Source organism: Lissotriton vulgaris, chromosome 12 (assembly GCF_964263255.1).
Source record: "Lissotriton vulgaris chromosome 12, aLisVul1.2, whole genome shotgun sequence".
Taxonomy (NCBI): Eukaryota; Metazoa; Chordata; class Amphibia; order Caudata; family Salamandridae; genus Lissotriton; species Lissotriton vulgaris.
Window position 1 is genome coordinate 288,058,701 of NC_141700.1, and position 15,226 is coordinate 288,073,926.

Here is a 15,226-nt window from a genome sequence, read left to right on the forward strand (position 1 = left end):
TGTGCTGATGGGACTCAGAAGCATTCCTGTCAGAAACACAGGACTGAGTCCCCATGAAATTTATCATGGGAAGAGCAATGAGACAAGCATGTATACCAGGACATAGACGGCTGAATATAACTGATGATCTGGTATTGGATTATTGCAATGGATTAGTGAGTTCTATATCTCACCAGGTTAGAGAAGACGCAGTGAATAGGCAGCCTGATCAAGCACATGATTTGAGTCCTGGAGGTTGGGTGATAGTAAAGGATCACACCAGAGAGTAGTGCCTAGCACCAAGGTGGGATGAGCCATGGCAAGTCATATTGGTCACTACCACAGCAGTGAAGTGTACAGGTCTGCCAAACTGGGTACATGCCAGTCATACTAAATGAGTGGCAGCCCCTGATGAGGAAATACCACAACTGACACAAACAGTTGAAGCTGCTGAAGGTTGTACAGTTGACGATTCTGGAGCAAGAGACTCTAGAAAGTTTGACAACGAAGAACCGAGCACAAGTCAGGAGGACCGGGTACCAATAGTTGACATACCTGAGGTTTTCATCAAAACACGGAGTAGAGCAAAATTAGAAGAGCAGGGAAATGTTGAGGATCAGAGAGGTGTAGAGGATATGCTCAGGAAGAATTGAACAAGAGGAGAGTAATAATACGTAAATGGGACTAGAGTAGAGATAGGTGCTGTACAGTGAAATCATTAATTTTTGATTTTAACATTTGTCTTTTTGACACTTTCAATAGCGCTTAATATGGCCCTAAAAACGTGTACCACAGTGTATTCCTCTCGTTCTACCGCACATGCGTATTGCAACCAAGCTGGAAGACGCAATGTCAACTTGAACATCGGCCAAGGTTGCGAGCGGATACTTCCCTGAGAACCGAAAAGACAGTCCACTGAAATGGATGGGAACCTGCAGACTTTTTTATAATCTGTGACAATTACATAGGGAATGCGGGTGGGAAATAAAGTTTGAATAAAAAATTAAGGGGATGGGTTTATTAACAAAGGACTAACTGAAGAGAGTAATATGTAAGCATGGTGTGATGATCACCTCCCCTTGCCTATCCAATCAGAGTTAGAAATTTCATAAGTTTGAAACATTAATGGGTGGTACCAACAGAAAGATATAATTGAGGTAATTCCTAGTTAGTTAAGTTAGTTCCAGATGGAGATGCTGAAGCATGAGACCGGGATGCTGTTCAAATGACGAGTGATGCTGAAAAAGAATCGAATTGCTGAACCAATTATCTTAAGCAAATAAATTTAGAAGAAGATTGCGGTAGAATCTTGAGGAGGAAGAGAGTGTTAGAGAGGGGTGCTATGCAAGCGTTGGTGATAGAGAGGTCATCTGTCCTGTCCTGAAGTCTTCATTCACCAGATCTTTCCTGGGGAACACCTTCCTATTCCTAGGCCAGGGAGTTGGTTTTCTCAACATTCTAGGTAAATATAATGATATCTGTGTATGCGCGTATGTGCTTTTCTCTCTATCCTCTCCCTTTCATGCAGTGTCATTGAAAAGTATAATACATGCATTTAATTGATTGTTTGAATCATCCTTCCTGTGAGAAACTGAGCCTGTTCTGTACTTTGTAAGTGGTTCACATGAATTTTATCCGAGATAAAAATTCAAAATACATCCCGACTCTCTGATCATTTCTATTGTGTAAGTAGATTAAATTTGTATATCTTATCACCATCTACGAGTTCAACTAATGGTCCATTGACCATAGGAAAGAACTCTTTCATCAGTGAAACATTAAGTAGGGACCAGAAATAACTAATCTTGATATTTACAAAACATGACCCCAGCGGATATTACCAGTTCGTTGTGAATTAATTTATGGTCCCAGGTCAGTATGTGGTGTTAGATTACCTGTTGCTTTTAACCCGCTGGATCATGCCCCTACCAAATTTCCCACTCATGGGGGCATATTTACAATGAAATCGCACAGCGCAGAGCCGCAAACAATTTTGCTGCGCCAGGCTGAGTCATTGAAAAAATGCAGGGATGCACCATATTTACAAGAATACAGCGCACCCCTCTGGTCTCCCTTGCACCGGCACTAAAACAGCAGCCTTGCACCAATGCAGGCACCCTTGCACCATGGTGCAAAGGTGCCTGCGTTGCAGGGATGATTGTTGTTATGTAGGAAGGTACACCTTCCTGCACAAATACAATCATTATTGGTGTTTTGCTCCTTCCATGTGTGCTGTAGAATGCAGCACACATAGAAAAAGCAAAAAACAATGAGAAACAAAAGTATTTTTCCTTGTTCCACCACTTTAATCCCTCCCCTGGAAAGCGTTCGTTTTTGGTGCTGCTTCAGTTTTACGAATCCTTGTAAATCTGGAGCAGTGTCATAAAGCCATGGGTGTTGTTTAGGAAGACCCGCAGCAACACCCATGACACGCCCCTTTGAAGCAGAATACTGCATTAAAGAGGGCCATATTTACAAGTCTGCGTAAAGCCACACAAAGTGCCTTGCTTGGCCTTGTAAATATTGGCAAGTACAGCACTACCGGAGCATCAAAAAAAGTGAATCTCTGATGGGGGTAGGGTCTTGTAAATATGCCCCATGGTTTGTTGAATTTGTATGCGCTGATAGTTTTATAGTGTGAACCATTGGCGGCTGGTAGAATTTTAAAGTGATGGGACGTAAGAGCAATGAATTAGTTTTTTCAGGTTAGTGAACAAACCCAATGTTTTTATGGGGGGGCTAGGAGGTCCTCCCCTGGGGAAATCCTTAAACATCATAGTTTCTGCTTTAGTAGCAACAGTCCAGCCCAAACTGCCAGGCCAAATCCCTTATAGAATCAAACAGAAGTATCCCCTGCTGGTTTCAACCTATGTATGCCTCATTAGTGAGATCCAGAGTGATTCCAGTGTGTGGCTGAGTGGGAAACTTATCATGAATATTATAGCCATTATGGGCCATATTTATCAGGCCTTTGTGCTTGTGCCATGCTACCAAAAGTGACACAAAGAGGCTTGAATAGCAATTTACCTTCCAACACAAATCTAGATTACCATAATTAAGTACCCCCCAAAGTAAAAAAATACGCAAGTTGTTTTGCATTGAGTATGTGTCCCACGGGTGGTACATGAGCATTCCCATGCAATTGCCCATGGACTTTGATGCAAAATGTTATCTACTATGAAAGGTAGATAGTGCTTTATGCCAATAATGTAAGCCTCGCCAGGCAGCTGTAATATCAGGGAAAAGATTTATTTTCTCCAACATTTCCAACTTTGCTTGTGTGCTGTACTGTACAGCACACATAAACACGGGGAAACATTCTCAACTTTATAGATATTGTATAGACATTGTATTTTGTACTGGAGGGGTACACTTCTAGTACATAACCTAAGCTTGATATCACTCACACACACACACACACACACACTTGCACTACACCACAGCACTACACTACAGCTTAGTAAATATGGCACTTTTCTGCTCTCGTCCTTTGTCGCAACTTTTTTTGCTAAGCTTCTTTGCTTCAAATATTAACAAATGTGGCCCTACATCAACAACCAATAAAAGTTACATTCATTAACCCTTAGTAAATCAAATGCAATGAGATTGTTTTGGATTATTTTTATAGAATCTCCTCGATTGATTAGAGAACGTATAAACAATAATCTTAGGCTTCAGCTTCTCATCTTTCTTCTGAATTTAAGGCATCAATCTTTTGTAATTTTTCTCAGGTGAGGAATTAGAATTTGATTGATTGTCATCTAAACGTACATAAACTATATATCCTCTTTAGAACCAAAGTAAAAAGTGGACCATTCTTTATGTTATCTCTTTAGTGATGTTACTACTTAATCCATAAAATATGACCCAAAATATCTATGCCTGTGCTTAAATTCCCTTTTAGAAAGTAGCCTTCAGAAAGAGAATTTAGAAAAGGCAGTGTAAAACAAGAAATTTAAATTAGACTCCTTTATGTTTACTTTATATTGTGCAAGAATCATAATTCTGCATGTTGTTTCTTTTGAGCATTGAGTGCCTTAATTTTCTGAGGCAGCTTTTCACTCCAGAATGTTATTCTGTGATCTTTCAGCTTCTTTCCTGCCTTCTGCTGCAGGTTTATCTCCAGATATTTTTCACCAAGACCATAGGCAGGCCATTCCATCAAACCGTCTCCATTAGGGTTTCTGCAGAAAACACAATTAAAATTGTCGTTTATGATTAAATGATTTTCTGTTTGAGGAGTTATCATCATACTGGTTGAGCTTCTTACCCATTTCGCGCAAAGTTTGCCCAGTAGTTCATCATTGTTCTGCTAAGGTTTTTTTCCTCATCTGTAAAATTAGCTGAGAAGTAAAACAAAGATGTCATTTTCCAGTTAACAGTGACAGATCCTATGGCTGGAGGAAGTTACATGCATTATCATAATAAACTGTGCATTTCAAGATTTACCTTTTAATTTACGAAAGCAACCTTGATGAAAACCCAATTCTCTGCTAGAAAATGGCTAGTAAAATATGTTACTGCAAAAGATTAAGTTTTATTAAATGGTAACAAAAAGAAAATAAACAGTAGCAAAGGTTCAATTTGTCACAATGTTACATTATCTGAAATGTACTGGTATATTATTCTGTTGGGCTGGTTAAAAGATAACAAGGTTAGTAACCACGGATGCAGTCGTTAACTTGTGCTGGAGGGTCTCTGGCTCCTGGAATTTGACCCAAATTGGTTAATAAAGGAACGACTAGATGGGAGGTGAACCCTATGGACACAGGATCGCAGGAGAACCATCAGGATATCATTTAAGTGACCTTAATAAAAGGATTCATCACCCTTATGCTAACAGATTAGCCAGCAGGGAGAGCACGTTGGGGGAATGGGGGAGCATGTGTGTAAGAAATTGTGCTTTGAGTTGGGAGGGATGAGCGCCCCACTCAAAAAATAAACACAATCCTTTTCAGGGTGAATCATATAAGTCACTAAATAAATTTGTGCCTAACCCTCTGGTAGCTTGGCACAAAGCTGTCAGGCTTATCATATAGGCAATGTGTAAAATGTTGATGCAGCATAACATAAGACCAATCCCAAGCCAATTTATATAAATAGAGTACATTTTAATAAATAAAATGTCACGGAGGGTTGGGTGGGTGGGTAACGCCCAAAAGAATATCAAGGTGGATTGTATAGTCATTAATTTTAAAAAACCACCCCTGGTAAAAAGATTGTTATCAACTATGGAGGAGAAAGTCACTGCACATTTGACCCTCATCAGTTCACTCCCATTGGGGTATTTTTATAAACCTGATTCAAACACGTTAAACAGGGCACCCTGGAAGACAACCCAGACATCCACATATAACAGGTTCTCCAAACTGTCTGGTCTTGACGATCAAGACTGACTGGACAGGGGGCGTGGCCGAGCGCGGAGCGAGATGGCCGCCTAGTCCGCGAGCTCCGCTCGCCACGGCATTAATCCTTTTAATATCCTGCTCTTCCCCGGGTCGCACAAGCTCGGGCCAAGCTGACCCGGCGTCGGAAGTCGCGAGGATTAGCGGGCGGCAGCTCCGGCGCTCGGCCGTGACCGGCGGCCCTTTCATTTACCCTTTTTGCCTGATGCCGTGGCGGCGCCCGACTGCTGGTCGAGGGACCGGATGTTACTGCCGGCCGCGGATGCCACTCGAGGTCGCGGCTTTGCGGGCCACGAAGCCCATAGCTTGGAGCTGCAGGAGATGCACTGCACCATCCCAGACGGACGTGGTGATTTAGCGCTGCCTCAGACACGGACGCACACGCTGGAGATTTGATCCACCGCCTAGTAAGACTGTTCCTTTGTTCTCTGTGCTGCGTGTGGATCTACTGGACGGGCTGGGGTCGCCATTTTGGAACGGGCGCAACGTTGCTGGCGCTGGCGGATCTGGGGCAGACCGGTGCATCGTTTTCGGACCTCGGAGATATGGAGGTCGGCGCTCCTGCGCACAGTTGGTGGGTCTGTCCCAGCTACTGGGACTCTGTGCCACACAGCGCTAATACTGCCCGCGCTTCTTATGGGGCATCCTGTGACTGAGTGAACGGTGTACTGGCAAAGTGTAATGGCGGATTGCTCGTAGCAGCTGGAGGTGGCGCCGGCCCCCGCTCTGGCGGATTTTATACCAGTTTTTTGGCTGGGTGGTGCGGTGGGGGCTACTGACACTGGCCGGGGAAGAAGATACCCAGAGTGCGAGTGAGTTTAAATTGGCTAAGCAGGATGGAACCTACGGCTCGTGACCTCATTGCTGCTCTGAGCTCCCTGCGTCTTACCTGGGTGGATGGGGCCAGGGACCTTGGACGGCGCCTAGACGCTATTATCATCCAGCTGTGGGAAGAGGGCTCCGGCGATCCCGGGAGAAGTGGTGTCGTGAGCGGATCTCTGCCGCCACTGAGTGCACCTGCTACGTGTCTACAGGTGGTGCCGTGGAGAGCCCTGGATGATGTTGGTCACAGATCCAACTTAACCGGCCGCGTGAATGTGACATCGGGGCCTAGTGCTGCAACATGTGCGGATTGCCTTCACGGGCCTGTTTCACCACCCAGCCATCTTGTGCTGCCCCTACTGGGTCGCAATCTGAGGGATTTGCCCGGAGCCCTGTTCTTGTGCCTACATGTCTGGAAGAGATCACTTCTCAGTCCCTTGCTTCTGGGGTCTCTCACGGAGTTGCTTTTGTTCTACCTGTCTGGCCACCTTATTCGTCTGGGGCGGTGCCCCATTGCAAACTTCCAGTGGCTACGTATTGACGGAAGGGTCAAGTTGGGACAGGGGTGAACTCTTCCTCTATATATTGCAGGACGGATGCCCGGTCACCCATTATGATGTGGACGCTTTGCTGAACTATACTACGACGCCGCCATTGCTTGTCGACCTGTTGGTCTGTTTGTGATCGAGCCTGAGCTGCTTTGTGCGAATGGGGTGGGGCGGGAGTCTGGTTGTGTTGACTTTCCCCCGTCCTTTCCCTTATGTGGGTATTCTTGGGGCGACAGGCACGTTAGTAGGGGGGGGGCGTAGCCTCTTCGACGTGCAGGGTGGGGGGGTTGGGGCTTGATTTTCGTTTCCTTTTTTCTTTTTATGGCCTTTTCTTCTTGTTCTTTCTCTTGTTTCTCTTCTTCTTTCTTATATATCTCGGGTCAGATGGGGGTTGGGTTTAGTTCTTTCCGGGACGATTTTTGCGCTTTGCGTCTATGTCTTTATCGCAAGGTTTATTGATTCTACGACCAAGATATCGATTTTAATGCATAGTTACTGAATGATTACATATCCTGCTTTTCCTTCCCTCTTATACTACTGTTTGAGGGCGCATTTCCTGTTACGAATTTTCCCATGTAATAAGTGCCTTTTTGTACGTCGTAGGATCCTTTCATCGCTGCTATAGAATGATCCCTCTTATATCCTATTATACCGTAGACAAGCTAGACTGCAACTCCTGATGTGATATATTGACTGGGCGGGCGCTAACTGGGGCGACATGTACTTCGGTGCTTGTGTATCCTTATTGTAATGACTTACGCCAGAAATTTGATAACGATGTTTTACTTGTGGATATCCTTTTATGTGGTCCGCCCTCTCAGCTACCCGGTCTGACTTTAGGACGATTCGTCAAAATTACAAAATGAAACCCTCTTTATCCTTTTCCTGTGGCTCCTTGCCAGTCTATCGTAGTGTTGTTATTTTTGTCATCTATTGCAGCGCAAGGTACCTTGGAAGGTTATATATTGTCATAGCGGCCGGCCCGCAGTGGTTGTAGGCAGACGCTGTGTACCATGTTTATGATAAATAAAGGTTTTCAAAAAAAAAACAAAAAAGACTGACTGGACACCCCCCCCTCCCCCCCCCCCCAGCTAGATGTTATTACCTTGCAGTTGGCAGGCCCAGCATGTTCGGGTCTGGCTAACCAAACCATCGTTGGGAGAGAACCAAAATCTGGAGGTTTCCCCTCACACAGATGACATTATCTTCCCGCTGGTAGGCCCAGCATGTTTGAGCATGGCTAATCCACCCACTGTTGAAAACAAATTAAATCTAGCCATCTTGAGCTGGAACGTTGCTGGTTGGGCTTCTAAAATTGTCTTAGATGAATGGGTGACAACTGTCAAAAGATATGACATTTTAATGCTCTAAGAAACATGGGCCACCCGGGAATTATACCAAGAAGGGTTCGAATGTTTTAATAAAACTGACCCTATCCCCAAGCAGGGTCGCCCCTCCTGCAGGATTTCAATTTGGATCAACATTCTTGCCGGGGGTAGTACCAAAGTGTTACCAACTGAGAATGACAATTTCCAGGCACTGATCTATACCAGGGGAGTATCTATTTGTTTTATACATTTTTATAACAATGATTTTCATACTGCCCCAAATGTCAATTTTAACAATTTGTTTAACTTCATCGCAAATCTGAAAAAGCAAAAACTCCCAGGCAAATTAGCTGGCATATGCGTAGGGGGTGACTTTAATGCAAAGATCTCAAATATCGACATGTTGGATAAAGAACTGTTTGCAGACAAACACCCATGTAACAGGAGGACTGAACTGTTGGCCCATCTGTGTAATTCCAACCTAGTGAACGTAATGGAAATTGCGGCAGTACCCCAGAAAGATCAAATAATTGTACCAACATACAGAGGGCAAGGCTGTGCCTCCATAATTGACTCTGTGTTCATTTCCTCCTTATTTGCAGATCAACTAGTAAAAGCTGAAGTAATACAGACATCTTTAGGTGATCACAACCCTATTGCTACCACCCTAAGAGTTGCACATAGGCCAAACTTTGGGAAAGAACTCGGGGCTTATAATTTAGTGCCCGCAACTGATAATTTAAGAGTGGTCTGGAGAGGTGGTAATAGCTGTGATCTTTTCCTTAGAATGGTTAAAACATATAGAACATTTATTGATGGATAAGAACAGAGTCCTGTGCACACGTTTTGTGGTGGTGTAGGTTCCGATGTCAGAATCCCACCATAAATACAATGTTCATTCGAATAAATAAGGGTCTAACTCCAGGTTTTGCATGTGATAAAGATTTATCATACAATCTTGATCAGTACAATAGGTAATCGCCAGCCGACAAGTGTTTCGTCACACGGTCTACTAGATATGACTCATCAGGGCAGTCTATTCTTTTGCACATGGATCGCACGGCGGAGTGGGAATCCGGCTGCGTGCGCAGTCGGGAAAAGTTACGATGGTTGTTCCCTGCTCGTGGTAGATGGTTCTGTGGAGGACGGATGCGTCCCGGTACAGAAGCAGGGACCTGTGTTCTGGCCGCAAGGGTTAGTGTAGGGATGTCATCAGTCGTGGCTCCAGGTAGGTTCGCTACCTGGAGCCACGCCTGATATGTTTGATATAGGTCTCCTGTACCAGTGCAGGGGTTGTTTGCTTTAGCTTTGTTTCCCCTGACCTGTTTTGCACCGTGACTCAAATGTTTTACAGCTTTACCGACTAATCATACACGCATGAGCGCCACATCTTCCTGTCCATCAATTCAAACCCTCCTTCTTTGTCCACATTTATTGTTGGATGTCTGACTCCAGGTGATCATAACCAACTGTGTGGGGGTATCAAATCTTTGTTAACCAAACCACTAACTGAACCCAATCAGGGCCCATGCTGGTTTCATGAGGCCTGCTCCAGAGCCAATAGAGCTCTTAGCAAGGCCATGTCAACAAAGCCTAGGGATCAAACACTTACAAAATCATTAAGGCACCAATATAAGTCCATTATAAAACATAGGAAAGATGCTGTCTTAAAAGAGAGATGGGACAACCTTGCATGTGCCGCCAAACTTAATAACAGGATGGGTTTTTGGCAAGCAGTGAAGGAGATGAGATCAGCAGGTCTTATATTAACCTCGATAAGTTGTACAATCTCTAGTGAAGTATGGGTATCCCATTTCTCTAAGATTTACGAAACGACAACAGGGATTGAGGACCCATACAGTCTCCAAAGATCTGCCAAGATTGAGATAACTGTATCCGAAGTTCAGGGAGCTATACAGCAGAGTTTGGGCAACAAGGCACCGGGGCCGGATGAGCTACCAATAGATCTCATAAAATACGAACCAAAATTCTGGGGAGCCCTTTTATTAAATGTTTTTAACAATTTAACTGCTGTTTCAATTTCTCGCACATAGTCTACTAGTATTATAGTCCCTATTTTTAAAAAAGGTGATCGCTTCAACCCTAGCTGTTGTAGACCAATCTCCCTGATCGACAATACCCTCAAAATTCTTGGGAGAATCCTGTTTAGCAAAATAAGGACTTGGGCTGAGGAGAAACATATTTTAAATCCCTGCCAACTAGGTTTCAGAAGTAAAGTGGGCACTGTTGAACAGTGCCTTAACCTCAATTTAATCATTGATAAATACAGTGTGGCACGAAAATCCCCTATTTATTTGACGTTCATGGACTTAATATCCATCTTTGATTTTGTAAATAGGTCACATCTCTGGTCTATCCATGTAAAATATGGGTTGGACGAAGTTTTAGTTCCTTTTTTGGTGTATTTACATAGGGAACTAAAGGCACAAGTGCGGATTGGTAAAAACAGGGAGGTGACTGAGGACATCAATATTGGCAGGGGAGTTAGGCAGGGGTGCGTATTGGACACACTGCTTTTTATTTTATATATTAATGAATTGCATAAGCTTACAAATGACGTCCCTAAGATTAATGGCAGCACTCTCCCCGCTTTACTATATGCAGACGATGCGGTCTTAATGGGCTGCACCCCAAATGCACTACGCACTTTAATTACGTTTTTTTTTTATTTTATGGCTATTTTAGACCTTCGTACAAATTTTAAAAAATCCTTTTTAATGGCTTGTGACCAAAGAAACAATCTATTAAATCATTTACCATAGGAAATGAATGTTTTCAAAGCACCAGCACTTTTCCCTATTTGGGCAAGGTATTCGCAGCTAACAGCCTGTGGACCACTCATGTTTCACACATTAGAAGCAAATTTGCTAAGGTTATTAATTCTGTATTGTCATTAACCCAACCAAGAAAGGCCGAGGTAGTATTACTAATCATTAAAATTTTTAAATTACAATGTATGTCGGTGGGAACCTACGGGGCAGAGGTTTGGGGATACTCTGGCTGCAAGGGTATTCAAACATAGAACAGATTCTGTAGAAAATTGTTAGGAGCCCCGATTACTGCTCTAAGTATGTTTGTCACGGGGAGCTGAACTTGACATACATAGAAGATTTCATCAGAGCCCGGCCAACCATTTTTTGGCTCAAAGTATGGCAGAATCCTGCGGCAACACAAACACAAAGCATAATCTCAGATTGTCTCAATTGCGACAAGGGAATGGATATAGCTTGGCTCCCGGCTGTGGTTGCTATCAGGGCTGGACTGGCCATAGCGGGCACCGGGCAATCCTCCGGTGTGCCGCAGGGTGGGGGCCGGTTTTGTTATCGGGCCGTTTTAGCAGCATAGCTGCAAAATCCGCCCTGTAACAAAATCGGCCAAAAATCGGCCCTGAAATAGAGCTCGCCGCACCCCCAACAACCTCGGGGGAGTGGGAGGGGGCCGGCCGACCACTTTGTCAGGGCCAGTTTTTGTTCCCAGTCCGGCCCTGGTTGCTATATGAAAAGTATAGTATGTTAAGACAGGCTGAAGAGATGTCGAAACAGTCTGTAGGAACGTATATGTCAATTGAGAATTTGTAACCCAAACTGCCTTCAGGCTATCTTTTGAAGAATATTAATCGATGGGAAAGAGGACTACTGTTCCGTTTAAGAGCGGATACCATGAAATACATGCTTTGTTTTCCGTTAGGGTATGATACTAAACTTGAGCAAAAGACGTGCCCATGTGACAATCAGAGTAAACAAACCATGGTTCACTTTTTATTCTTTTGTAATTCTTATCAAATGTATACCAATCTGTTTTTAATCCTGTTTTTAAGGAAATTTCTATTATTACTGACCATAAAACAGCCTACACTAAAATTCTTAGTTTGGAAGAAGATGTTTTGATTTTTCGAGTCTGTTCTTTTTTAAAAGCAGCTGTTCATGCACGTACCACTTTGGGTGATGAATGAAGGGTAAACTCTAGTTTGTCTTGATAAAATATGCCTATAAGTGAATGGTAACAATTTAATTAATGTGTATATTCCAGATGCTATCTCTTTTTTGAGTACTGTATTTTTATGCATTTTAAAGAACTTCTAAGTATTCTGTAAACTAATTGATTTGACCTGTGCTTTTATGGACACAACAAATATATCCGAATAAAGATTTATTGAATTGAATTGAATAAATAAAATGTTAAAAGCCAATAGGTAGAACCAAAGCTATGATTTTTTTAAATTTTTGGTAAAAATATCAACAAGGAGCACAAAGTGCCAATCGTGGTTATCTGGTCGTGATGGATGGGTCAAAATCAATGTTCTGGCCTATTGCAATAGAGCACCAGTCAGATACAGGAGAAGTGTGGCTCAATGCTTAGAGTGGCAGACCCTGATGCAGAGATCTGGCCTGGGACCAGGGTTCAATTCCCCGCCTCGGCAGGTCTTGGGCTCAAAAATTCCACGGACCTGATAATTCTTGCCTCGGTGCCTATTCCAATCATGGAGTCCCACTCTGCAACTCTGGGCAATAGCTTGCTTAATCTCCACAACGGCCCCCACACTGCTAAGGATGCCTGGCCTCCACCTTGGGGGTGCCCAGGAGTGGACGCCTCACAGGGAAAGCCAGGATGGGTTCCACAGCCGTATTCGTACAAGCGCCTTGAGACCCTTGCGGGTGAGTAGTGCGCTATACAAGTATCAATTTACATACAAGGACCAGGTTCATCTCAGTGGAAAGTTTTACCTTGTAACTTATTCCAGTTCCACGCGAGAAGCCTCAGTTGAAGCTTCACGTTGGCAGGGAGGCCAAGAGGAGATTGTTGTTGGTTCAAAAAGCTGGTCATCCATCAGGATTTCGCATTGGCAAGAAAAGTAGAGCGGCCATTGCTGACTTGGAAAGTATCATGTGGGTGAAGTCTGGAATCTGTAGCCGGAAAGGTTGTGTTGGCCGTCATATGCAGGTTCCACGTTTGTCTGGGTGAAGTCGGTTCGCATTTGCGAGAAGACTACAGGTGTTTCTTTTCAATGCAGAGAGCCTAGAACTTCTGGATTTCCACCTAGAGTCCAGGTTGTGCCATTTTTAAATCAGAGGAGTATATCCCAACACCAGTAGAACCTAAGTACATATGTCCTGTGTTGGACTGGGCCCTCCCTACAGGCTTACCCCAAACATTTTGCCTTCATCCTTCTGTTTTCTGAACCCATTTTTGATGGCTTTTAGAACTCGGTGCACTTTACCACTGCTAAAAAGTGTTAAAGAGAATTTGCTCTCCCCTAAAATATGGTACAATTGACTTACACCTAATTAGTACATTTAATTTACATGAAAGTCCCTCATATATAGTACCAGGGGTACCCAGGACCTGTAAATGAAATGCTACTAGTGGACAGTAGCACTCATTGTGCCACCCACTAAAAGTAGCCTTCTAAAACTTTTCTTAAGCCTGCCAATGCAGCCTATTGTGCAGTTTTGAACCCCCAATTCAACCTAGCAAAATAAGCGTTTTGCCAAGTCTAAACCTTCCTTCTTGGGTCGAGCATTCAAGACCTTTTGTAATTTCTCTTGTAAGCCACCCCCTGCTTTTGATTTGTTTGTTTCAGTTTCCTTTAAAAACCCTTGCTTGCTAGTGGTCAGCCCAGCCTCATTGTTCCTCCTTTTTCCTTTCTGATCCTCCTATGCAGCATGGACTAAGTACTGTTTCATTCAGCTATGGCTCTGTATGTGTTCTTTGAGGAACTACTTTTTTTCTTGGTTTCCTGGTCTGTTACTGTTTGCCTGTGTTCATCTTCAGAGGCAACGCTGCTTACATGTATGTATATCATTCCTCCCTCCCATCTCCTCTTAATGCCACAATTGTGTCAGTACTGCCTCCCACTCTGTTCCTCCCTTTCTTTTGATTGTATTTATTCATTCTTTTTGGACTTTTTGGACTTTTCGAAGTGTACGGCAGTCAGGCTTTTTTTGGTAGCATTTTGATTTTGTTTTGGGCTTCCTTTTAAGAAGGATTTGTCTTTTTGACGTCTTGTATTTGTTTCCTGTTCGTATTACAATGGGTGTGTAAGGCGGCTTATCTGCGGGTTGTCAGGCGTGTAGTGCAATAACCCTTACAGCGCTCATGAGTCACGTCCTTGATGCACAATCATACTGCCCGCACTTCCACGTTACTTGAAGGGGATGCGCAATATCGTGAGAGACACTTCCTATGCCAAACACTCAGGTGCCCCTGGGGCACCGCTATGTACTATGCACCATAAGTTTCAGGTGCCCCTGGGGCACCCATCACGGACTATGCACTGCCGATCTGACTTTGCAGCTGAGGACAAGGTGCAGAATATTGATGTAGCTAGAGTGTGAAGTGAGCCTTAGGTGTCAAAAAGCAGAGGCAGCCGTAGGAATGGTGTTAACTTCCTTCTGGAAAAAAACACTGCAGCGACAATGGAAAACGCTGCTATTCCTTCTCACAAAAGCAATGGTGCCAAATATTTCATGACTAATTAGTTGTGGTTTTACGGGTTTTCTCAGATTCCCAATGAGCCACAGCGAGCAGACATTCACGCCGCTTGTGTTCCTACTGTGTCTTAAATTCCATGCCATCTCTCCTCATACAACTGTCTACAGTATCACTTCATGGCAGAATCAAAGGATGGCGGACAGGAGGGCATGGGCATGGGTGAAATCTATTGGGCGTAAATTGCGTGTTTATACTCTCTCGGTCACCAACCCACCTAGGGGGCGTGGTGCCTTAAGTGGCATCAAGGGGTGGGAACACAGGTAGAAAACCCTTCCGGGTCAAGAGAACCGGAAGAGGAAGGTGAGAGCTTGGCCTCAACCATAGGAAAACGGAAACCACGCAATAGGAAACGTATTACGCGGGGTTCCCTGAAGCAGCGAATTGGCGGGGGGTTCAAAAGGCAGAGGGGCAATAACGCCGCCCTCTTTGTCCACTTGCCTGCGGGGAATTTGGAGCATCATGGAAAAGTGACATGGGGGGGCCGCGTTAAACATCGACGGTCGTGCGAGCTTTCTGCAGGTGAGAGGGCCACACAGTAGCGTAGGGACAATGGGAATGTAATTTTTCCTTCGTTTTTGAAACATCGGAGAATAAGGCATGATGAGGGGGCTGAGACAGTAAACCCTCTGCC

General features: G+C 44.0%; 1 protein-coding gene across 1 annotated transcript in view; it reads right to left on the reverse strand.

Annotated features, from left to right (window-relative positions):
* Positions 1-3,585: 3,585 nt before the first annotated feature.
* Positions 3,586-15,226, reverse strand: part of LOC147673983 (fatty acyl-CoA hydrolase precursor, medium chain-like) — a 419,415-nt gene continuing 407,774 nt past the window's right edge. Inside the window, exons 13-14 of the mRNA XM_086945068.1 lie at positions 4,250-4,322; positions 3,586-4,163 (exon numbers count right to left, since the gene is read on the reverse strand). Coding sequence (XP_086801194.1) covers positions 3,977-4,163; positions 4,250-4,322 — 260 coding nt within the window. The 3' untranslated portion in view covers positions 3,586-3,976. The remainder of the gene's footprint in view (positions 4,164-4,249; positions 4,323-15,226) is intronic.